At 35.0% G+C, this 26,487-nt stretch overlaps 1 protein-coding gene across 1 annotated transcript in view; it reads left to right on the top strand.

The window, feature by feature from the left end:
• Window positions 1-497: 497 nt before the first annotated feature.
• LOC137401530 (uncharacterized) overlaps window positions 498-26,487 on the top strand; it is a 47,238-nt gene continuing 21,248 nt past the window's right edge. Inside the window, exons 1-6 of the mRNA XM_068087930.1 lie at window positions 498-627; window positions 7,698-7,867; window positions 11,286-11,391; window positions 13,154-13,254; window positions 18,011-18,266; window positions 23,398-23,461. Of these exons, the coding sequence (XP_067944031.1) occupies window positions 498-627; window positions 7,698-7,867; window positions 11,286-11,391; window positions 13,154-13,254; window positions 18,011-18,266; window positions 23,398-23,461 (827 nt within the window). The remainder of the gene's footprint in view (window positions 628-7,697; window positions 7,868-11,285; window positions 11,392-13,153; window positions 13,255-18,010; window positions 18,267-23,397; window positions 23,462-26,487) is intronic.

Here is a 26,487-nt window from a genome sequence, read left to right as displayed (position 1 = left end):
GTACAATTCTTTACCATTTTCAACAAGGCGCCGGAGTCAACCCGTATCATGCAAATGTCCATAGGAACATTTAATTCGCACGATAACGCAACTTTCGCACAACTGTAAACCCGCATGAGGCACTTCATGCGTCTCATGGAAATAGTGATATTCTATAATCGTAATGCCCAGCAAATGCATGTATTAAACTCAAAGTGCTCTGAGTTATTCACTAATGAGGAGCTTGTAAAGTTGACAGCACAAATCCTTTATAATACACCCTGGACTTGGCATTGCACAACCATCGCTGTATTATAGTGCCCTATGGAAGCATTATCTACCCTTCAGGTGCTGACGTACCCAGCTGTCACGACACTATCGCTGTATGAAAACTTTGTAAATGATACAGAGCAATAGAGAAGACTGACAATTTGCCGACGAATAAGGCAAATTATTGTTGCTTTTAACCTTGACATTGGAGTTTATATCATGAATTTTTACCTTTCAGTTCTATCAAAATGGCTCAAACTCCAAAATATGAGCTGGTCTTTCGAGATATCAGCCTTCAAATTGGAAAACAGAATATTCTGTCTCATGTCAACGGACTAGCTAAACCAGGAGAGATGATGGCAATCATGGGCCCATCAGGTGAGTCACATCGCTCTGAAGACACTGGGTAGCAGCACAATACTGCAGGCACTAACCACACTGAATCAGTTATAGGTAGAGCCCCACGATATAGCGATTTAATTGTTCGATAGCGATTTTTTAAAATAGATGATTTGAAAATCGCATACCATTTAAAGAGATATTGCTGGTCGTATAAACACATCACACATCTGATGATTTTCAGCGTGAGCAATACTAAAACCTAAAATGCATGGGCCATTTAATCATACATATAATACACTCATTCATGACATGCCCGTGTTCATAAAATTGTAATTGTAATTAGGATATCACAAACAGAAAATAGTTTTTTTAAATTAAAATATACTAATAAGTATTAACAAAAATCTTCAAGTCTTTTTTATATAACAATAATATCGCAATATATCACAAATCATCCATTTGCAATATCGAATTGTCTGGTGATTTTTGGAAATTGCAAAACTGGCAGAATTATGCTCTTTTTTCATTTGTTGTTAATCTTGTCAGCATTATAAATCGATTCTTTTCTCGCTACCAATAGATTTCCTTCCGTGTAGGGAAGGAATGAGAGAATGAATGGTGAGGTCCTGCAGATGGTGGGGTCACCACATCAGTTCATTTCATAACAACCACCCATTATGGGATCTTGTGATTCACTTTTTGGTTGTCAGACCGCAGACATCCTTGTTCATAATCTGTATACTGTTTCTCAATATGGAGTCTAGATCTGTCGGCAATAAATTTATTCAAAAGAATTCATGGTTATAGCCCAAATTATAAACCGGAACAGGATTCAGAAGTGTAAGTAGGGCAGTGAAACCAGTGATCTCATGAAAACCTCAAAATTGTTATGGAATTTACACAAACAACGCTTTTGTTATAAATTTCATATAATAACCCGAGGGCGGATTTCATAATACCGCCATAAATAACAGAGTTATACATCACAAAATTTATATATAGGTCACAAATTATATATTACAGATTGCATAATGTATATCACAAGTTATATATTATAAATCACAAATTGCATATATATTACAAATCATATATTATACATTACAGATTACATAATGTATATCACAAATTAGATATTATACATCGCAAATTACATGTATAACACAAATATCAATATATTACATGTAATTAATTGTTAATTATGTGTATTGATTCATTGTATTACGTACGAGTAAGGTTTTACATTTCAGTAGTTGGTAGTTTATGATGACTTACAATATCTTTAGTAATAAAATATATTAAGGGCTGACTACAAAAAAGAGTTAGTATTAATTGTATTTTCTGGCCAAAAAGTTTTTTTGAATATACACATAAGTTAATAAATAATTTATTTTCTGAAAGAAGTATAGCTCAAATTAAATAAAAGGCTATCTGCTACTTTGTATGATTTTTTGAATTTTAGGTTTTCACTTAGTTCTTACGAAAAGCGCATTTGCCTTGAGTATTTATCATTGGCTTTTTTAAACAAAAAAGAAACTTTCTAAAACAAATTAAAAAAATACAGTGTATTAATATATTAATACTTACTTCAATGTATGAAAGCCATATTGGAACATATAAACTTTGTATCTCAAGGTTGAACCATATTTTTTGGCTATCAGATACTCAACCTTGCCATCATGCTTATAATCCACGTGACACGCTGCTGTGGACAAAACTGAACAATGACGCTAACCACCGTTGTTTTCTCCCATGAAGTATGTCTCACAAGCAGACTGTCTATTCAGGGAAGAGTACTTCAATAGTCATTTCTCACGTGCCGTGGTCAGTGACCCCAAGCTAGCCTAGACGTAGGCAGACCATGCATGCAACAATAGCATATACGTAATCAGAGTCAAGTCAATGACGACAGATTTTCTCTTAATACGCTGTATTGCTCTTTCTATGTAAGACGCCGTTAATCATTTCGTGCAAGTGTCCTTTTGTCAGTCAAATCTTTATATTTTTGAAAAATCCGTAATTTAACCGCTAGTAGAAGTCAACCTTGAATAGTTTTTTCTGACCTGGAACGACCTTGGACGAAGTTGTGGGTCCGTCTGTAAATTCTTTCCCCTATCTAAACACACCAACCTGAATCCAATAGAGAAGTCAAAGAAGTTTAACATCTCTTTAATCCTTTCACTGTTATCCATGTATAAATTTAACTTTTGACCTACTGCCAGCCATTTTACTGGAAATTGCTGATTTTGCTACATGATGTCTATACAATTTCTTTTCAATTTTAACCCTATCTAGAACATTTTTATTATATATTTTATGTTGCCAACATGTTAACAAACCGAGCTATTCCAAAAATTCAATAAATCTATACTGTTGCCAAAGCTATGTGAAACTACGATCGCTACGACGCTGTAATGATCCTCTACAATATTCCTTACTCTTACAAAACTGTTACTTTCACCACCATCAGAGTGGGTGTTGTCACTTTTATTATCATCGTATTTAATTAATTCTGAATGTTAATCGCCGGCCGTAATGCCATCAACCAAAGCTATTCTGTTTCTAACAAGGAAGGTGTTTCCGAAAGCCATATCACGACTAAAAGGTTCGATCGTCATAAAAGAAATGTTTGCTTTCGACTTGGCATTTCCTGATCAAAGATTATAATTTGCTTCGTAAACATAGGCTAATTTTTAGAGAATTATTCGGACAACACTTTTAAAGCCTTAAAAATACTAATGCTTGCTGGTTATGTTGTCACAAATCATTAATACTCAGAAAATTTCGCAAAAATGCGTCCACCGCAGTCGATCATATGTAGAATTCACATAAACTCGCGTAGGGCAGTGAAAGGGTTAAAAAAAAGGCTTTGTAGTTGTATTCAAACTTTTCATCTTTTATATAGGTCATAGGCCTACAAACTAACTACCAACTCTTGTTGTATCTTGACTAGTTGGAGTTACAACATAGTATAAACCGCTGCCCTTTCAAATGCTGAACATCAAAGTTGAATTAACAGTCGAAATAGTTGACGATACTGAATAAAGAGACTCCCACAATAAACACATTAGTTCTCATGACTAGAATGTTGTATTATTTTTATAATCTTTGTTAAGTTATTTATTACGTTTTTACATATTTTAAAAGAATTAAAAATTTTTATTATCCGTAAACATATTGAAATTTATGGTTAGCAGAAACCTTTAGCAGACATGCTGTCCTGTTCCTGTAGCTAGTTGAAGCATATTTAAAAGTTTTTATCACAAGCTAGCATGTTGTCGGGCTTTTTTGAGCTCATTTTTCTTGTCGTTCAGCCTATTAAACATTCTCTAACAAGCTACAAGCAATGTTAAATATAGATTATCTACCTTTCAGAAAAGACAGATTATTTTGATGGCAAACTTTCGATAATAATGAGTTTTAAAACACTCATCTCTATAATTCTAGATCAGACTAAACATCCCCAACATCCGTTCCTAAAGAGCTAGACTACGTCTTATATGGGCGGGGCTTGTTGTGTCGATTGTGTCGATTGCGACACCGATATTGAATCGCTGTAAAACGACCTTCAAAAACAAAAGTGACTTTGAAAGTTAGCGGCACAATCTTTATTTTAAGTTCAAAATCTGAATCAGCATGTCTGATTTACCTATGAAAAAACAATGAAAGCTGTTCGTGGCAGTTATGCTTTAAGGATGCAACGCTTAATGGCTGGCATCACAGCTCCTAAGGCTAGCACTTGGTGGTAGGTGTCACGTCACAACTCACAACGTCACAACGGTATATGCACCATGTTTCCATAGCGTGGATGATGTGCATTTGGAGTTGCACTCGTGTTAGGCACGCACATGTTTGCATGTTGCAGATTAACGTTAGCACGTTGTTAAAAAAATGAAGATTTTCTACGCCAGGCTCATAGCGGCTCATTCGGAACTATACTCAAACCGAAATAAGAGCCTCTGAAGTGTGGGAAAAATGGAATAGTTTGTATGGCATATTCTTGTGTATCATTCGCAAGAGCCATTTCCATCTTTCGCAAGCATAAAAAATTTGGTAAAAATTTGCAGGTAACAAAGCTTGTTAGACTTGCAGATTTTTGCTGGTTCCAACTTGCGGATTAATCTCAAGAAAACATGGCAATTAGCACTCGATGACAGGTATTACAGCTTCTATTCTGGCACTGGGTGACAGGTGTCTCGGCTCATGACGCTGATGCTTGACACCATTTTGAAGGTGGTTTTATGCGGAGAGGATGATGTAAGAGTAAATGATACATATCAAGCGAATTGGTTTCACAACTTTTTCTCCGAAAATTTTCCAGTAAGATCTGACGTGTTCCTTAGCAATTGGCATGATTAAAATTCATGACCGAAGCTTAGGTATGCACCAAATATCATTTTGAAATATCTTCACACGTTGCAACACGCTTTGATAGCTAAATTGCTTTTTACAGAGTATTGAACACTCATTTGATAACTTACTCTTCTCATTCTTTACTAAATTTTGATGCATGCTTTTGTTAAATTTTAACTTTTTCAGAATACTTTTGAAATTCAATCTTTCCTTGCTGCTTCATCCACTATTATTTACTTCCAGTGATATTTTTGCAAAATTATTTCATGAACAGTTAGCAGGTAAACTCTGTTTAAAAAGCAAATATTTTAAAATTAAATTCTAAAAACCCGGTAGTAACATATAATGCACATATATATAATGTATATACATATATATATGCACATATATATATATACATATATATTTATTCGTCTATATATAATGTGTGATATATATAAATGTATTATATATACCATAATGTACAAAGATTATATATAACATATATTTCTATATGATATATAAATATATATATATGCTATATAATATATTACATTAAATGTAATTAAAGTGAATTAAACTCTAAACAAGCCTGTAGTGGTAGGCTATATATATAGGCTATATATATATAGGCCTATATAATGCACTTATATATATGTTTATGCATGTATCTATATTTTTTTATGTGCATATATATATATAATGTATAACGTATAATGTAATATATATAATGTATTATATATAATATCATATACAATATATTATGTATAATGTAGATATATATAGTTTAACTTATATTATATGTTATTACATACTATATATTATATTATATGTTATTATATATTACATACTATACACTATATACCCTACAGGATGAAAATATTCGATGGATGTAGAAATTCGCGATTTCACAAATTATCAAAATCCGTGAATAATTAGTTCTATTTTTAAACACAAGGGAGAATAACTACTAAACGTAGAGAAATACTAAACGTAGAGAAATACTAAACGTAGCCAAGTTCCAAAACTTTTTTAAAATCATCGCCGCGGCTCCGAGTTAACCCCATTGCTAATGCATCCCACTTCTTTACAAAATTATTCAAGGTTTTTACAAGTTATTCGGCATGGCTTCGACGTCGCAAAAATCTCTCCTACAGTCTTTTTACATTGAAATCAACTCCATCAACCTCTAATACCGAATTTGATGACGATAATGATTCTGATCTGGACATTATGGTATGTATTTGATTTGCAGTGCAGATACGTTTTTCCATAAAATAAATGCGTTAGTTCATTCTCTTTTTTAAAAACTGATCGCTTTCATTAAATACTTCAGCTATTGTTTTTTGTACTCCCTTTACGCTTATTAATATTTTTTCTTTTTTGTGTTTACTGCAGACTGAAAATGAAACAGAACCTATTACGAAAACTAGAGACAGGTAGTAATATTCACCGTGGCAGGAATATTGGCAGAGAAGCAACCAGTCAACCTAGACCTCTTCATCGACAACAACTCCTTGATATCGCTGTGGCAAACATGATTATATTATATATTCTTTTTCATGTATAGATATAATATAATTTATTACAAACTTGAGTGTACAAATGAAATATTTTAAATACAAATAAAGTTTTGCTAACGATGAATAGAGTAAATAAAATCAGTTTAGCTTATATGGCGGTTATCTGGCAATAAAATTAAACTGATACGCTTGATAAGTAAATACTAACGTATAATGGTGCTCTCTGACTAGTTATTTTGGTAATAGCAGCTCTATATCGCTGTCACTGTCTTGGGTAGATGTCACAGGCGATTCTCTTGCTACTACATGGCTGGTAAGGGAGTTATCATCAGAGCTCTCCTCGTGGCTTACTATTGCAAAGTCCTGCCGGTTAGCCAAAAATTTGTGCTCGTTAAGGCGTTTTCGTTAAAACATATATTTTCCTCGTTAGCAGCTGCGGTCACTTCTACCTCAATTTCAAAACCTCCCTGAATGATTGGTGATCTTCTAGGAATGACATCTGCCACCCTTGCAGTCATTGTGCTTCCGTGTATGATGAACAAGCTGCTTACTCTACTTATTACACTGGGTAGATGACCAACAGTTGCACAGTCTGCGTTTATTAGCTTTACTGAAAATGGGTCGTGCAGATTATTGGGCTCCTCTCTCACACTAAAACGAATAACGAAGCGGTAGGGATGAAAAAAATAAATATTGCGTTTTACCAAAGAACCAAATTTAAATTCATTTATTAATTTAGTAAATGGTTTTGAAAAAACTCATTACTTACCACAAGTTGTTGGTTCATCAAAGGCCTCCAAATCGATAAATATTCATGAAAACCTCTGAACGCAACAAGAAATTTAGAGCTTAGCATGATCAACTCGTAGTTGCAAGCTAAATAGAAACCGAAACACGCGGTGTGCGCATGCGAAGGGTTAACTCTATTGCTAGCCGCAATAGAGGTAACTCTTAATAGAGTGTGATTGTGTTTACCCGCGAATAAATTAGTCCGCGAATATGCATGAAAAAGGCAATTTGCGCGAAACTTACTCCGCGAATAAATTCATCCTGTAGGATAATTTTCAAGTGCGTGCTGGGTACATTGTGTATCAATCAGAAGGCTGCCTTGTTTTTGTCGCCCAAGAGTCACTGTTCAGTAGACTCAGACATGCCATAAGTTACTTAACAATCTGCTATCGATGCTGCCTTATAACAACCCCTTATGAGGGGGAATGTTCGAGCGTACAATATACCAGGTATCTACTTTTGAAGGTGCTGGGAAGACAACTTTGCTTAACATTCTGGCCGGCCGGCAGTCAATGGACTCGGGAACTCTTACTATGAACTCAAAACCCATCACGAAACAGCTTCGAAGGAAGATTTCCTTTGTACTGCAGAATGACATATTCCTCTCTCAGCTCACATGTTGGGAGACCATATGGGTAGGAAAGTATGCTTTTATCCTTGGTTTTTTTACCTTGCGCGATTTCAGGCATACACTATGTTTCCATGACACGCATAATCCGCAATCCGCCAATCAAATGAGCCAGTCCACAAGTTAATCGCATCATGGAAACGGTATAAATCTGCAAGCTAAGCGAGTTTTGCGATTAGCAAAACTTTATCGAAGCCATCATGCTTGCGAATAATTGAAACAGCATTTGCGAATGATGCGCAATAAAATTCCGTGCCACCTATTCAATTTTAAGCATTTTCAATACTTCCGTCGTCCTCCTTCGAGTTTCACACGTTTGCGTCGGTGAGACGTGCGTCACTAATTATTAACATATAGTGTACAATTCTTTTCCTTTTTCAACAAGGTGCCGGAGTCAAGCCGCATCATGCGAATGTCCATAGAAACACTAATTCGCATGGTAACACAACTTGCGCACAACTCCAAACCTGCATGATACGCATCATGGAAGCAGTGTTAATAGGATGCGGTGCCTCATAGGAAATTCGTTCATTCAGTAATATTCATAAGAGAAAGAATGCTTTGTAACCTTGTAACCGCCATAATCGGTTCCAAGCTCCTCACTTTCACTACGGAAAACCTTTATAATGATTCACTCTAGCAACTATATAAAAACATGAATCATGTATCATAGAGTTAACAGAATCATCCAAAATGTGCCGCAATAAGTTTAGGATATTGGACTAAAATTTAAAAAAAAATTAATCAGTTAGTTTTTATTGATAAAAATCCACAGCATATTATTGCAGTTTCTAAATTCTTTATCTTTGGTTTAAGTTGGATAAAAATAAAAATTGTATACTGCGACCTAAACATATTTCTGCTAATAAAATTATTCAACATTGTACCTCGGCTGTTTCTGATAAATATACTTTTATATTGGAGAATAGAGGTCTGCGTTTTGGTCAAACTGTGAAAATGTCAGCGTTTTTCTTTTGCTAGTTTCACAAAACTAACAAAGGACATGACTTTTGTTTGTCAAATGCATTTATTCTTCTGTGAGAATTTCTGTTGATTCCAAAACACATCAGATTAAACCTCTATGACAGAAACTCTAGTTTTTACAAAAGAAGTTCCGATTGTTTGTTAGCAAAAGTTTTTCGGCGTGAATTAATTCCATTAGTTAAAGTTTCTGTAGGGTTTAAAATTGAGCATAACGTTTTTATAAATTAAAAAAATGCATCCCAACCTGTCACAAATACATGTTAGAATTAAATTACTCTGCATTTGATGTAAAAGTGAGTTTGTAGTTTATCGACTAAAAACATCCCTATTTCTCACTTTTCCTTTACTTTTTTTGCTTTGGATGAAAGTAGCTCTATTCGTCTCACTACTTTTCTACATCTTCCTTTTAGGCCCAAAAATAATAAAAGTTGAAAAATATACACAACTGTACCTACACTTCTTGCGTTACTGAATTTCGCTAGAAGTTTGCTCACTGGTACACAAGTGTCGACAAGTGTCAACAGTCACCTGTTCTTGAATGCCGACGCCTTTGAATTGGAGTCCATTCGATGTTTTTGATATTTAACTTGGAAATTTTTCTTTGATTTCGAGTGAGACAGTTTTCCAAAAAAATTTTATTTCAAAAAAGTAAAGAAACCTGTAATGTAAAACTCAATTTTAAAATATTTAGAATTTTAAAGACTGTCCTCAGCTTTTATCCAAATATAAAATGCAGTAATCTTTAGAGCAAAAGTTCTATTTCCAGTCTTCTTCAGGGATCACTGGCAGCAACCCTGCTATTATTTCTTACGTCTCACTACGCCTCTCAGCTTGCCCCCAGCATGCTCCAGCCATTGTGTGACCTTCACCAATGGTGTGGGTTCAAAGCCCTTCAGCGACCTTTGGGTGTTTATCGCGTGTCAGGGTTTCTATTTTCGCAGCAAAAGTGATAATAATATCTATAGCTGGTAGCTGCCGTACCTTGTGTTGAACTCTTCAAACACATACATGGTGTCTGACTCGAATAAATTTGTAGGATGTTCGGCTGGATCTTTTGTTTTTCATTGAATGCTATTGAAATATACTCCGTCTCGAAAGGTTTTTGTATTTAGGCTGTCCTTGGACACGGGGCAATGCTATAACTTAAAACACAAACCTTACAATAATATTTTAAAATTAGCATCATCATCTCTTAGTATAACAGTATAACTTGCTCACTTTTAACAAATAAATGAAAGAAGATGAATCTCTAAGATATTCTTTCATGATATATCATAAAATCTTTTAAATACAGTCGTACTTCTACATACAAATGCCTCAACTTACAAGAAACTCAAGATACGAGCTGACTTTCTAGCAAGTTTATTCCTTTGAATATGAGCATACGAGCCGGTCGTTAATGACTACTATATGGCCAAGTATGCCAGAAGCCGCTTTTGAGAACAGCATCGCTCGATATTTTGCCTCGAATCCATTTGCAAAACGTTTTTAAAAGGTTTGCTAAAAGTTAAATTGTGTATGCAACACAAAATGGGGCTAACAGAAAGAAATACTAAAACAAGACAACCAAATTAAAGGAAGTTTAGTAAACGATTAAACTTTGCCTCAAGTGTGCGTTTAGTAAGCTAAATTCATTGAAGTTAAATTCAAAGTTTTTATTACGTAGAGCTACAAAAGTTTGGTATATCGAATGCGTAGCTCTCAAATCTCTCTCAAACCATCGCTATCCGCAATGTTTGTCTCGGAAGTAAAAACTCCCATAAAGTAGTGTACATCGTGATGTTACATCTTATTGCAGATCATATAACCACTATACAAGTATTTGTTACCTTCTTAGCCCATGTCCTGAGTTACAATAATTAAAAACACGTTTTTTCAACCTTAATATCTTGTTTAGGTGTTAGAAAATAGTGTCTTGAGATGCGAGTAAATTGACATACAAGCTTAGTCCCAGAATGCATTAACCTTGACCTAGCATGTCGAGGCATTACTGAATATGGGATATAGGCCTAATGCATATTAGACAGTATACAGGGCTACTATGATATATGGGATATACTTTATATTATACAGTACACAGAGCTACTATGATATATGGGATATACTTTATATTATACAGTACACAGAGCTACTATGATACATGAGATATATTGTATATTATACAGTACACAGAGCTACTATGATACACAAGATATATTGTATATTATACAGTACACAGAGCTACTATGATATATGGGATATATTGCATATTATACAGTACACCATGCTACTGTGATACATGGGATATATTGCATATTATACAGTACACAGAGCTACTATGATACACAAGATAAATTGTATATTATACAGTACACTGAGCTACTGTGATTCATGGGATATATTGTATATTACACAGTACACAGAGCTACTATGATACATGGGATATATTGTATATTATACAGTACACAGCACTGCTGAGACTCCCTGGCTCCATGCCACTAGAAGAAAAGAAGAAGCGTGTTCATGATATCATAGACACACTAGACATGAGGAAATGTCTCAAAACCAGTGAGTTATTTTCTCTCTAATATACTTGTCATCAGCTGACTTACCACAGTACTCCACTCGTTACTACTGCTGTTTATCCGTTCCTTTCACTTGTCGTATATATCATGTGTTTTTCATCGCTTTTTATTTTAAATCACATATCATATTTGTACTTTCTTTGCATTATTATTATTATTATTATTATTATTGTCATCATCACTATTATTATTATTATTCTTATTATATGTCTACTACTTGTTAAGGCATTCTTCAGCCATTTGTCGACTTCATTCTATGCTTCCGAACTAGGTTATCTATAAATGGTCCGCTCGGCATCCTTATTCGTAGAAGTAAAACATGCGTTTATAGGTTCTAACGATTTTAACTTCTGAGAATAGCTAATTCTTTTGAACAGTTTTTAAAATTTCCTAGTTGTCTAAATGAAGAATATCTTGCTAGCACATTACAAGATAATGTGACAAATTGATCGGTATAATTATGTAATCACTCCTCAAAAATTATTAGAGTTTTTATAAATGCGGGATTTATATTTATGGCACAGACTTTTTTGGTATTTGTTGAATCTGTTTTAACCTTGCATTATAAGCATCTGCCATGTTGGGTAACCAAAACATGTAGCGTGGCACTTAGATGAAAAAAATTGTTTAAAAATAGCAGCCAACAGAAGTGCTTTTTTGCCCTGCTCTAACGTATTGGTTGATTATCGGTATTGACATAGTATGCCCGTTTTGCAAAAAAAATGACCTCGTTATGTCACAGCTGAGAAGTTCCATTGTCTCTGAAAGTGGTTTTGTTTTTCTAATATCAAAATCATTGCTGAAAAACAAATTATCATGGATATATTGGTATAAATAGATGTAATCTAAAATGATGTCAGTTAATTTTGAGAAACATCTTGAAAAGCTTTCACTCTTTGCTTGTTTAGCAGTCGTAACTTGCGTTCGACCGCCTGTCCAGTCAATGATGATGGTGAACTCTTCAAACTCTTCTTTGATTGAAAATAATACATGAACAAAGACAGAAAAACAAGATGAAAGGTTAATATTTGAGAGTGTATAAGTACAATCTACAGTGTAATTGTTCCTGTACAAATTTTTACAGTGTTATAATGGTCTACTATTGTAACGATAATATAATAATATATGCAGAATGATACTTGAAAATAAAGATTGTATGAGTATTAGATTGGCAATTTTTGAGGTTTATATTCCATGAGTGATTGTGCTGTGTCCTCTGAGATTTGGTGTCTGCAGCTCTGGTTACCATTCCATTAACAACAGATGGCCCTAGTCGCCGCAAAACCGAACCTCATGCACCAGTTTGTAACTATAGGCTTCAGCGTTGCCAGTTACTCCTCGGTGGAGGTATAGCCTTGTTATAGCCTGACCTTGGCTGTCATCTGGATTGAGTATTGCTAGAACATCAGTCTTCTCGTGGGATTCCAGTCAAGAGAATAAACATTCTGTTCTATTTTGGTGCTGAGGCTATAAATTTGTAATTACAAGTTTATTTAAAAAATTGGATTAAAAGTAGAGGCATAAAGAATAAAACTCTCCTTATAACAGTTCTAGTATAGCCTGTGGCCAGTTGTAACTGTAGCTAGTACTAAGTGTTCTGAGATATAAATGTTGAAATATATAATTCCATGTCTAGTCTCCCTTCACTCCAATGACTTGTCTCATCCAGCGCTTGGCTAACCCAGCAGTAGAATATTGTACACTATAGAGGCGTTATGTAACAGTATTAAAATGCTGCGCTGTAGAGGTTGGTGATGTTGGACACAGAGGCCTCTCCGGCGGAGAAAGGAAGAGAACTACTATAGCCTGTGAGCTCCTCACAAATCCTTCCCTCATGCTTTTAGACGTGAGTGTATTGTTATGCAGTGTATATATTCTTACTCGTTAACCGGAAGGTTTACTATAACTGGTCAACGAGTAAGGTCCTTGACCTTGTTTGCAAGCAACAAAAATGTTAGAAAGGTATTAAAATCAGAGCATGCTGTATTTATTGGCAGGATTCCATTAGCTTATATAAGCTCTAGTTTTTCACCTCTATTCCACCTGGTCTTCCTTCACCTCTCAGTTGGCTCTGTGGTCAGACTGCTGTTCTGAGGTCAACCAGATGAATAATAAGGTCAACCCTAAATATTTACCGCTGCTTTGTTTTATCGTTCGCCCTACATTTGTAACCCTAGGCATTATAATCACTCTGTAAGACAAGGTATCTTTTCTATGGACAACACATTTATAAAAAAATGGAGAAAAGGATTTTCGTGTTAGACGGTGCTTATGCAAACTATCCGCTAGGACACTTATGTATTCGCCTCATCTAACTTTCGCGTTTTCGAAGAGTCATCCTCTCGCAAAAATTTCATGTGCAAAACTAAACTATCATAACGAACGAGCGAAAACGCGAAATTAAATAGCTTTGTTCATTGATAGTCCAAGAAGCAAATGGCAGCAAGCGGTCAAATTGCATTATCGACCTCGCCCACACCATTCTACATGCGGTTCACAATTACACATTAGTCCCAAATTGAAATTTTTTTCTTATCGGTGAACCGAACCTGAGGAATCTAATTATGTTTGTTCCACTGCATTTATTTTCATATCACTATATTCTCGCACTCATCAGAGCTGTGAAATTAAGTTGCAGCGAAATTTTACTCTGTATGCTACTCACGAAACTAAATACTAGCGAAATATAAGTGCCCGAGGGTAGTTTATTTTAGCAGTTGAGTGAACACGGTTTTACATATGAACTAATGCAACGTACTAAAAGTCAAGTGGAGCTACGAAAAAGTTTTTTGCTTTCATTTTCATGTTGCTTTGAAATAAATCAAAACTAGTACAAAAGAAAATAAAACGATTTATTACAAGTGAAAATGTGCTGCACAATATTTATCTTTAATATAACAAGTACCGTGTTTGAAGCCATGTGAAAATCGTTAGGAAAAAGGATCGCACCACACCTGAGTCAAACCTTGATATTGGGATTCATAGCCATCCATAGCCACTGCAAACTGTACTACTCTGACCACCTTTCCGTATATAAGTAAAATTGTGCACATAATTATTACACAGGTTGATCTCTCATGGGGCGGTCAGCAAACTAATCGTCTTTAATAGGAAACGTGATTATTTTAAGGTTCTGTAATCACTATGTTTCCATGGTCCACAAGTTTGAGCCAATCCACAAATTAACTGCATCATGGAAATGTAAAAATCCACAGGCTAAGTGAGTTTTGCAATTTGCAAAACTTCATCAAATCCATCATGCTTCCGAATATTGGAAACGGCACTTGGGATTATTTGATCATGATGCGTATTAAAATACCGCGCCAGCTATTCGATTTTAAACACTTTCAATGCTTCTGTCTTCTTTTCTTGAGTTTCCCGTGTTTGCGTCGCTAACACGTGCGTCGGTAACTGCGTAGCTAATTATTAAATTATGGCGTACAATTCCTTACCGTTTTTCAACGAGGCGCTGGAGTTAATCCACGTCACACGATTGTCCATAGAAACACTTAATTCACACGGCAACGCAACTTCCTCACAACTCCAAACCTGCATGATACGCATCATGGAAACATAGTGCTTCATGTGTACAAATAAACATCCTTCATTACACTTATTCTCTCTCGTTGCACTCCTGTGGTCTACTTGTTGTCGAAGCTTGGCATCTTATTACCATCACAAACCCATTACTATTAGTGACATGGTGTGATATCCTGAGTAGCAGCACATTTACCATTCAAGTGCTTTCTTTCATTTGTTAACCTTGACCTCTACTTTGCTTTATTATTGCTCATCATGACGGCATTGCCTGTAACATCATACTTGTTTCATCCAACTAAAGATAGCTGCATGTTTCAGCATAGACTGTCATTGTGTAAACATCCTGGAGACCCGAGGAGAGGCCCGTCTTATCTCTCCGCTGATTAGTAACTGAGTCATAGTTACAACAGTTCCACTCATTTAACCAGATAGCTAATGTTTTTGCCTCTTTGTTGACCTATTGGAAGCAGCATGGTTGCCAGTGTTGGATTATCTTTTTTTGTGGTAGAATTTGTCCTCGAAAGTTTTTTTATTTCATCAGTGATAAATAATTATCTCTTTCTAAACGCGTATCATACTGTTTTTGCATTTACTAAATATCTATTAGTTCTCTGGTGGTCGAAATTAGGGCCAGCACCTCAAGGCTACAAACTAGTTCTATTATCTATTTTCGCTGAAAGTGTGCAAAAAGAAATCGCATAAAACTTCCAATGTGATCTTAATCATTGTTAATTTGATGTTAACCATGATGTATTAAAAGTAGATACAAAGCTGGGATAGGCGATGAGAAACATCTAACCTGTCTATTTTAAAATATACATTCGAACAATACTGAATTAAAACTGAACGCTTCTCTATGAAGATTCACTAAGCGCAATCGACGTTTAAGTTTAGGAACTAGCATTCTGCTTGAAACGACCCTCGGACCATATCCAACAAGTTTTGTCTTCTCTCTTATATAATAAGATTCTCGGCTAGGTATTCTATGCTACCAGCCATTACTAATTAGGAAAACTGAATTTTTGATTCCTATATCTATTGTTCAGTTTTGCCAAGATAATTCTCATAGAGACAAGAAACCGTGTAAAGGTTGTTTCTATGAATTTGAGGATTTTTTGAGTTTTTTTAATAATTCTTTTGAGTCAATTACTATAGAGTTGTAAGTGGTTTTCAGAATAATGCAACTTGCGTCACATCATTTGCTGTTAAATCTGTTTTTTGAACATACGATTTTTTCATAACTGCTGCAATTTCGATGCAGTTGCGTTTACATATTTGATTGTTTATGATTAATTTCAAAGGTATTTTAAATAATTATTAAAGGTAAAAAAGTCGTTTTTTACAATTTTCTCGGGTTGGTGAAAGTCGTTCAGTCAGATTTCTATTGTGCTACTTATCTTACTTTGAATGTGCATAATGTTGGTCTAACCACATGGTCTAGTTGTTTTAATCCTTTGAACCCTGGCCGTTCTTGCCAATGTGTGTCAGTAACTCTGGGCAATTTGTCCAACTATTTGAAGTTTTAAACTTTTATTAAATATATCTAAATGTGCTCATAATACAATGATATTTTGTAAAACACTGGTAAAAAAAGTCGGACAACCCACAGCAAATGTCATCAAACAGAAAAAACAGTACTTCACCATTATTCGGGCTAAAACAATAAAAGTTCGTACCATTTTAAAAATGCGTAAAGACATTTACAGTAGTATCATATCTATCGAGCACATGCATGTTCATCATTGTTTCATGACTCAAAATATACTGGAAAATTATAGTTAGTGTCATAAAATTCTTTATTTGCATCACAATCATTTATGACCAACAAACGAGTTGTATCGACTTTTTCGCTGTATCGTTTTAATGAAATTTGTTATTATAACGAAGGAAGTAGAAAAAGATATTTGAAAACTGTTACAAATGGAAGTGAAATTTCTGGTCTAGCATCCTGTACATGAATTAATTTGATTGGCTTACGCTGTTACTTAGAAGCAGTTTTTAAAAACAGCCATGTGAATGCTGGAATTCCGACAGTTAGGGATTCTAACACGCTCTACGCAATGCCGGAATACCGGCCATTTGGGTTCAAAGGGTTAGCACACTTTACTTTCTGGTTAGCCTGAAGTTGAAGCTGATTAGGAGGTTAGTTTGATCTCCAAGAGATTTTGTGATTAAGTCTTGTCAAACCTCCTCGACTAGCCAAGTCATATTTCTATAGTGCTCGATTATTGAAATGGGTTTCATGAATATTAAAAATTTATACAAATAAAAATGAATAGTTCAAATGATAGCTGCGTTCAAACATTAATAGATAATAAATATCAATAGATAATCAATATCAGTGGATAATCAATATCGATAAATAATCAATATCAATAGATATTCAATCGACCAATGCATTCAAACATTTGTTGATTGATTTTCTAACCAAAGTGGATCGATTATTTGAAAGTTTTTACATTGTAGAGACAGTTATGCCCATGTAGTTTGCGCTAACAATGTTGACAAGTTATAACAATGTTATATATTGCTGGTTGATATTCATCATAACTATTGTTTGGTGTATACATTCATCAACGGGCATCAATTTTATTGTGCAGACAACTCCATCCTTAATAACATCTGAACTATAAAATTTGTATTATCAAAAACTAAAAAATATGTGCTACAAAGGATGCTGTTAACTTTAGCCAATGTGGCGCTAGCCATGCAGCTGTAAAGCAATTGTGTATATCTCAGTAAAAGCATTTGAATTTTGAACAAGTAGCTACGCGGGTCTCAACTGAACAGCTGTTTCATGTACCATTGAACCGTAATTCCATTTGCTGCATCCACCATTTGTAAGAAAAATAAAGTGTAGCATTAGTTAATAATAAGCCAACCAATCAAAGATGAGTTTTGATTCCATTTGACTTGAATGAGCACAATTGATGTCATTCGATTACTGCTATGACGTAGCTTCAATCGTAGCTTCTGACATTGGAAGCTGTGATTTAGTCAACATTTTACTCAAGTCTGGTTGTTTGCCAAAACACCACAGCCATGTCTTTCCATAATTCTAGGAACCAACATCTGGCTTAGACTCGTCGACTGCGTATAGCCTCTGCTCTGCCATAAAAGCGTATGCCCGTTCATCGGGGAAGACTGTGATTATGACCATCCACCAGCCATCCAGTAAAATCTTCAACATGTTTAACCAGCTGTTGCTGCTCTGTGAAGGAAAGGTGGCGTACTACGGGGAGGTGCAACACTGTGCCAAGTTCTTCGAAGGCATCAGCCTCCCTTGTCCCCCCAACTATAATCTCGCTGATCATATATGTGAGTGTTGATTGGTTGATCATATACGTGAGTGCTGATTGGCTGATCATATATGTGAGTGCTGGTTGGCTGATTATATACGGTAATGCTGGTTGGCTGATTATATACGTTAATGCTGGTTGGCTGATTATATACGGTCATGCTGGTTGGCTGATTATATACAGTAATGCTAGTTGGCTGATTATATACGGTAATGCTGGTTGGCTGATTATATACAGTAAGGCTAGTTGGCTGGTCATATGTGTGAGTGCCCAGAGTGGTAATATGACAGGAGAGTTTTTGGGATTTTTCCGAGTCAAAGTGCATTGGTTGACCAACTGTCAGTTTTTGTAGTTGGAGTGCCTCTGGCAAGTGTCAAATCGCAATTAACCAAACATATATTTGAGTTTTTTTTGTGGTTTTTCACATTTCGTCTAATGCCTGAATAACTTGCTTGGTCCTTCAGATCGGGGTTTGTCGTGTTGAGACTTCAGGCAGCTGCTGTCATGAAAGATGCAAGAATGCATCACTCATGACAGCGGTATTTTAATTAAATATTGTAATTAAAATATTTAACTAAAACCGTGCACACTGAACTATTCTGATTGAAAGGCATAAGCAATTGAATTATTTTGCGTGTGTTGTAGAAAATTTTTTTTTGTTGCAGTGTAATTTTCCAATTTATTATCTTGGTGGAGCTCTCCAATACCAATCACAGGCTAATGTTTATGTGATTTGATCAATCACAGTCTAACATTATGTGACAAACTGCTCAGTGATCTGATGACTGTGATTAGTCTGCCACAGAGAAGCAGTCTAACATGTGCCTGTGATTGTTGTTATAGTTGAAAAGTTTTAACATAAAACTTAGTTTTAACAATTATTTAACTCCACACCAGCGGTAATTTCCATCATACGATGTTAGGAATATGTTTTAAAATATCAAAGTTTTATAACCAAAATTATAAATTAATTGTAAAAATTTTAAAAGTAGACCAACTTAATTTAAGTTTTATCTAGTCTGAGTCACACGGAATATCATTATTACTACCAACACATCCATTAGGTGTCTTCAGGATAAAGACAATCTTTATATCTTTATTAAACAATATGTAAGCTAATATGGTTAAGCTTGATCTAGTCTAAGTTAGAGGAAGTGACATCATGAATCTCAACCACCACCTCGACCCCTCAACATATGTATTACTTAGTTTACTTTTCACTTTGTGTATCTTTAAGGTAGAGCAACAATATCAACATCTTTATACTTATTATCATATACAATTCAGCTTTTATATTTGGTTTTACACAGTTTTATGATATATATTTATTTTAATGTTATATATAATTACCTGACATAGTTGTTGTGAAGTTATTGTGGAGTTATCACACTTTTGTCTGTAGTTCAATGAACTAGAGTATAACTTTATGGAAATCTTTACTCCAACATAAGATGGTTTTTACATACAAATCAGATCTCACAACAATTTAACTTCGTATGTAGACGTTTAATCATACATTAGCTAATCTCACATGTATGCTGACCGCTGAAGAGCTGCCTAAAGTAAAGGTTCATTATCAACACTAGCTACACTTATCCCTAGTTCCAACAAAAACACCAACAGTGAATATACCAGTCCAGTTGGAGGGCTCCACTTTGGATTCATATATGAAGCAGATTCTACAATATGTCATAGTGATTTAACTGTATAGTATAATTTAGTTTTTTACATTCTTTTTTATAGATTATTATTTATTAATTTAATTTTAAAACTTTTAAAAGGTAGTAATAAAAATATTTGTTAATTAATTATTCATGATTGTTTGTACATATCTCTCTATAATGCATTTGATTTATAGTCTTGTCTAGTTATCTGTGCTGTTTTTATTTACTGTAAAACTTCTAATTGATCTCTATCTCTAATTGAGGTCACTATAGATGTAGGGTTGAAAAATAGAGCGCCATGGCGTTCAATTAGAAGTTGTGCGATAACTAAAATATATTTTTTGGATTATGAAATGAAGTAAACTACTAACAGTATGTTATTACGTGAATATTCGATTTACCATGTTACTGTTACAATTTCACAGAATAAATTAGATTTGAATGCAGAAGTTTAACAGAGTATCCCTCCAACTGAACTAGTATGTTCACTGTTGGTGCTTCTGTTGGAACTAGGGCTAAGCGTAGCTAGTGTTGGAACTAGGGCTAAGTGTAACTTCTGTTGGAAGTAGGGCTAAGTGTAGCTAGTGTTAGAACTAGGGCTAAGTGTAGCTAGTGTTAGAACTAGGGCTAAATGTAGTTTCTGTTGGAAGTAGGGCTAAGTGTAGCTTCTGTTGGAACTAGGGCAAAGTGTAGCTAGTGTTAGAACTAGGGCTAAGTGTAGCTTCTGTTGGAACTAGGGCTAAGTGTAGCTAGTGTTAGAACTAGGGCTAAGTGTAGCTTCTGTTGGAAGTAGGGCTAAGTGTAGCTTCTGTTGGAACTAGGGCACATAATGGCCGACTTTATGGAATGTTTTTGCTTTTTTATGCATCTTTTTGGTAATGCGTTTTATTCATTGAATGAAAACAAATTGTAAACTCAAACTTGAAGATTAAATTTAACCTTGTAACTAACATGTCTACTTTGAGCTGTCAAAAAGTTACAATATTCATAATATATAGTTTAAAAAACATTTAAAGTGTATTTGTATAGCAAGGCTACTTTGAAATTTAGCATTCTTATAAAACTGGCAGCTTTGATCTGTCGTCTCGCATTCATCCATATACATATACCTGCTATCACTGCATGCAGTTCAGTTACAATGCATCTCTCATGACAGCAGTATTTTAATTGAATATTGTAATTAAAATGTTTAATTAAAACCGCGCACACTGAACTGTTCTTGACGGATCGGCGTAAACAAATCAATTATTTTGCGCGTTTGGTAGAAAAGATATTTTTGTCGCGCTGTGCAAGCGTACAAACCCTGGATATTAATCACCTTGTAATTAATCATCATGGTAGATCATCATCATCATCATCCCCGATACTAATATCACACCTGTCTGTCTCACAAGTCCAGCTATGGTTGACCTGAAACATTCCGTATCTGTAGAAGCTTTTCAGCTTCAAGTGAAGCTCAGGCTCTGTGAGGTTTTTTGGGACAAAGTTAACACTAATTTATGCTGGTGCTGGTCTCATCGCAGGTTATTAACCACGTATGCAAATAAATTTATCCGTTAGCAGGAACTCTGTACGAGCATAAAATATTCTCTCACATTTCGACTTATAGTCTTGGTATGATCTGATTCTATACACTAACCAGCTGAATAATCTGTGTTTCCGTGCTTCGAATGGACTCCAAATTGCTTTCTTTTCGAGTCGTAGAAATGGCAAATCCGAATGCATTTGGTGCCATTTTGTTTTGCTAAATTTGTGCGCAGGTATTCGCTGTGAGAGTACTATTCAACGTCATAGAAACACTCACTACTGATGGATCTGAATCGTCAATACTTGGTTAAACTCTCTCCCAGTGGAGGTAAAAACACTCAGCATTGCGATCAATTACGGTAAGACATCCCTGGCTTAGTGCAACTAGTTGATTACGCCTGAAATAAAAAGTGACCATGACCTGAAAGCAAGTCTACTTTGGCAAGTTTTCTTTTGAGGGATGCATTGCCAATCTTAAAAAGATTGTATATTGTGCAACACTGAATCGTTGAAACGGTTGAAACGGTGCGAATTTGTCGGCAGCAGGCAACTCCAAACCTATTCGAAGCATGAAAAGGCCGTGATTCTGAATTAGGTAGGAGGAATATTTTAACCAGATGATAAGATTTTATGAACCGAAAGTGTTATCTATGGGAGATGCTTTTTGTCAATTTTTAAAAGAATTCAGCTACATGTAAGAAAATGCTCTCGTTAAATTTTGTCTTCGCTGTTAAATACCTCCCGTAAACCAAACTTTGCCGCTCCTAAGGGTGCCGCCACATTTATCTTTCAAATGCTCTTCACATTTTGTACCAAAATTGCAAAACATATATAATTTTTTGGAACGAAATAACTGATAGCCTGACGACCATAATAAGTACCTACAAAACAATAAACGGACCTAATTACTCATTCAGAAACAAACATGGCTGAAAAATTTTATCTTCAGTGTTAAAGAGATTTTTTTAAATAGTTGCTGTGACACAAAGTATTTTAACATACCACAACTATACATAGATAGTGAATACACGCATGTACTCAAGTACAGTGTACCTGTCGATGTTACAGATATATTGACTAAGTACTGGCTTTAAAATGCTTACATAAATTTCTAGTGTTTGGGATTTTCTTTCAGAATACATTATAAAGTTCAAAGTAGCCGTTATAAAGGTAGTAGTACTGCAGAGGGAGATGGTAAGTACCATAGACTTGGTTCCCTAACAGCAGTTCCCCGCTGTAATATAATTATTTGACTTAAAACTTCGACCTTACATTCATTTTTTTACAATTTAATAACTTTTTTTAAATTGTCTCTTGAAATTGGCTGTAACTTTTAACAACTGTTTTATTATGCAATCCAAGTTTTTTACAGTTTCATACATTTTGTAGTGAGGTTCGGCGCATACTCTGACCATAGTGAGTGTTTAATTTTAGCTTATGGTCAACATTTACTAACAAATATTGTCTAGTTCGAGTTTGAATTTTTATAACTCTGTTTAAAATTCTGATACAAATAAAAAGATGAACATTCCTATCAGATAGCGCGTAGCAGCCAGGAGGCGTTCTTATTATTAATAGTATATGTATATGAAAATAGTACCGTACTTATATAGGGGTGTGGTTTATAGTCTAAAAAGTACGGTACTTTTTTCATATACTATTATTAATAGTATATGAAAATAGCATCAATATTGTTATCATTTTCAGCCTGAAACCTGTTCTTTCTATTATTACTTGCACCCTGGCAGTCTCGAGTGCGTCGTGACGGATCATTAAGTGTGCTGATAAAGCATAGAATAAGTATGCGCATAAGTTTTCAAAAGTCTGAAGGCGGTGAGAGCATTGGTCTACTGAGCCAAATGTCATGAGTTCGAACCCCGTAGGAAGCAATCTTTTATCCCCACCTTGGGTTAGGAGATGGAGTTGTCCCTAATCGTCAAGCTGTCATGTTTGTTGCAGTGGATCAAGTTAAGGAGGAGCGTGAAGTTCGAGAACGGATCATACAGCGAGCGGAAAAGCAAAGGTTGGTCTAGCGTTGTCTGTGGTTGATATTTCGTAGCTTGTTGCTTTAGCAATTTCAAAATAGTTTAGTCTAACAGTATGAGGAGGCCATAAATAGTCACAATACCCAGGCTAGCAGGATCTAAGTATGATGTAAGATGTCTGTCAGATGCGTGATAAGGAAAGGCAGGTTTTGGCAAGCATGCATGGCATTGAATCCGTTATGATAATCTCTGCATGCATTTGTCAATCTTTGCCGGGTGGAAAGACTATCAATATAACAGGCCTGGGGCAAAAAATGATAAAATTTTTAGCAAAAAACCTTAGGTCTTCCAGATGACCGCGCATAATTAGACCATGGCAGCCCAGGGCGATGTGACAAATAATGTTTTTTTTATTCATGACCGTAACAAAAATATAAATGCTAATTAGATGGCGTAAGAGGGATGGACTCGCTCTCAGCTGTCACAGAGTTCAGTTTGTTGGATGGAGGTTCGCAGGTGTGCTAACTGCACGATGAATTAACATTCTTTGTATTACAGGATTGTTCCACAATGTTCTGGAATTGGTCATCTCAATGCCGGATTTTAGTGTATGGCAAGTTTTAATCAATTGGGGTTCACTGCGCATTTATTGGCAGAGGCACATGTTACTGGTTGACAACATAATCCAACTAATAGGGAATCATACAAGCTTATTATCATTGATATTGGATTTGCTTATTGCCATTGAGAATAAAATCTTTAACTTTCCTTCACTCAAAATAAATAAAGTTTAATAAACAATGAAGGTCAAGTTCAAATTAATAAATTGGAGATGTATTCAAGAGAAGATGAATCTTTGGATAAAAGGTATAAGGGTAACACTCCTGCTGTGCTGGGAGGTAACACTGTAATGTTCATATTATTAGGACTTTTAAAGGTTAAACAATTTCTGTGGTACTGTCAATTGCGGTGGACGCCCCAAAAACACATACGTCCTTTTACATCACTTTTGGAGAATGGATAGTGTTTATGCAAAGTTTTTGCCTCATGCTTTTTAAGAATATTTCATATAGAGTAAATCGTAAAGTCATTGTCGAGTTTTCAAATTAAATTTGAATAGCGACAGTCCCATAATTACCCTTAAAAGTATCCCTTGTCCTTTTTGTTGCTATCCATCGTTTTTTTGACGTCATCACCCTGTTTGCACGTGCTCTCGTCCACAAAAAAGCCGCCATCTTTGTAGAAAACGATCGTCATTCTCTTGAATAATAGTATTTTTCGGTGTTGTTTTGATACTAAAATAAAAAATTTGCAAACAAAAGCATTGTTTGCAATAATTAATTGCAGAAGCTTCGTGTTTTTAACGATAAAAGTTGTCCATAAAGATGGCAGACAACGATAGAATGACGTCACAAAAAAACGAAGGATAGGGAGAGAAAACAACGTATAGGAGTACCTGGAGTGCCTATTATAATTTTTAAATAATTTTATTTAATTTAATTCATCAATTTTTAATTAATAATCTATATAATTTTTTTTACTTTGTATTTAACATTCATAATATTTTTTTGTTATTTGCAGCATAAACTGTTGTGATGTGAAACATGGGAGAAAATCGATTTAAACTGATATTGAAAATGTACGTTCCCCCTTAACTTAACATAAATTCACTGGAATCATATATCCTATATATCATATAACCTATACCAAGTAAGAGTAATGAGAAAAAGGAAATGTGTCGGTATAACCAAATAATGCCACAATTATTTTAGATGTAAATTGAAAAATTAAGGGTAGTTTTTCTTAATTAGAAGGCCGAAGGAGTGAGTTGGAGAAAATTTTGGAACGGATTAAGCATTTTAAATGTATTTTACTGTTCGTATAACATAAAACCCATGTAACATACATACTTTTGGAAAGGGTTATTTACGTTTGTAGGAGTTTTCACTGTATTTCTGTGCTTATGCATTAAGTATTCCATCTACATGTATCGCACGTCTGAACATAGTGCTACCTTTACATAATGTTGTCAGTATTATCATGATGTTTTAGACTTTGTCAAGTAAGAGGAGGGGTGTTGAATTGCCACCCATACAAGCTTTTGTTTTAACACTACTATGTTAGTTATTTATTGCCATGTGGCATATAAGGGGTTGTCTCCTTTTAGTTTAAATTTCAAGTTACTGTAAAACCTCTATTTGAATGCCACGGCGCTTTATTTTTCAACTCTTCCACAATAGTGGTGTTTAATTAAAAGTGGTGTTCAAATAGAGGGTAGCACTGTATTTTTCAACTTCCTTTTGTTAGAAATTTGAAAGATAAATTTCACCTTTTTACGCTTGAAACAAAGCTAATGTCGCTTATATTTTGCATTCTTTTTCGCGTGGATCGACAAATCGATATTAATGCTGTTGGCATGAGCATTTTTGCTAAACAATTTTTTGTATATGTTGAAGTATCAGACCTAGTTGAATAAGGAACTACTTTGAATATAAAATAAAGATTGTAAACCACCTCATGGACAAGTCTGAAAACAATGGGTATGATTTAGACCTTAAAGATGTAGTTGCGTCAAAAATGAAATTAGGACCCATAAAAGGCTAAAACATCAGCTACAATTTGATGCCATTTTTGCCTTTGTAGACCAACCCTGTCCAGAGATATATGCGTTTGAATGAGGCCCTCTTTTAAAAAGCTCACGTTCCAGCGGGTGCCTATTTCGTGACGTCACAAGCAAGGTATCTGAAACGAAACCACGAGCAATAAATATGAGGTCGATTCGTTAGCCAATCATGCGTGCGAAATTTTTATATAGGCCGTAATAAATGTTATCACTCGTAAAACGCGTTGTCTGTGATCTCGAAGATTCTCCTAATTAGAGAATTCATTCTCAACGCGTTTCAACAATTACTAAGTTATACATAGTTTTAAAATGGCTTCAAGTTCGAGCAACCGCTACTCAGAGTTATCTGAGCAACTTTTAGTAAAAGATTAGAGTAGACAGCCTATGGCCAAAGCTGACAGGCGTCAGCAGCGTTTTGCTGCAGAAGAAGACAGAATGGAG

The sequence above is a fragment of the Watersipora subatra genome, chromosome 8 (genome assembly GCF_963576615.1).
Source record: "Watersipora subatra chromosome 8, tzWatSuba1.1, whole genome shotgun sequence".
Taxonomy (NCBI): Eukaryota; Metazoa; Bryozoa; class Gymnolaemata; order Cheilostomatida; family Watersiporidae; genus Watersipora; species Watersipora subatra.
Note: the sequence above shows the minus strand (reverse complement) of the source record. Positions and strands in the feature narration are given on the sequence as shown.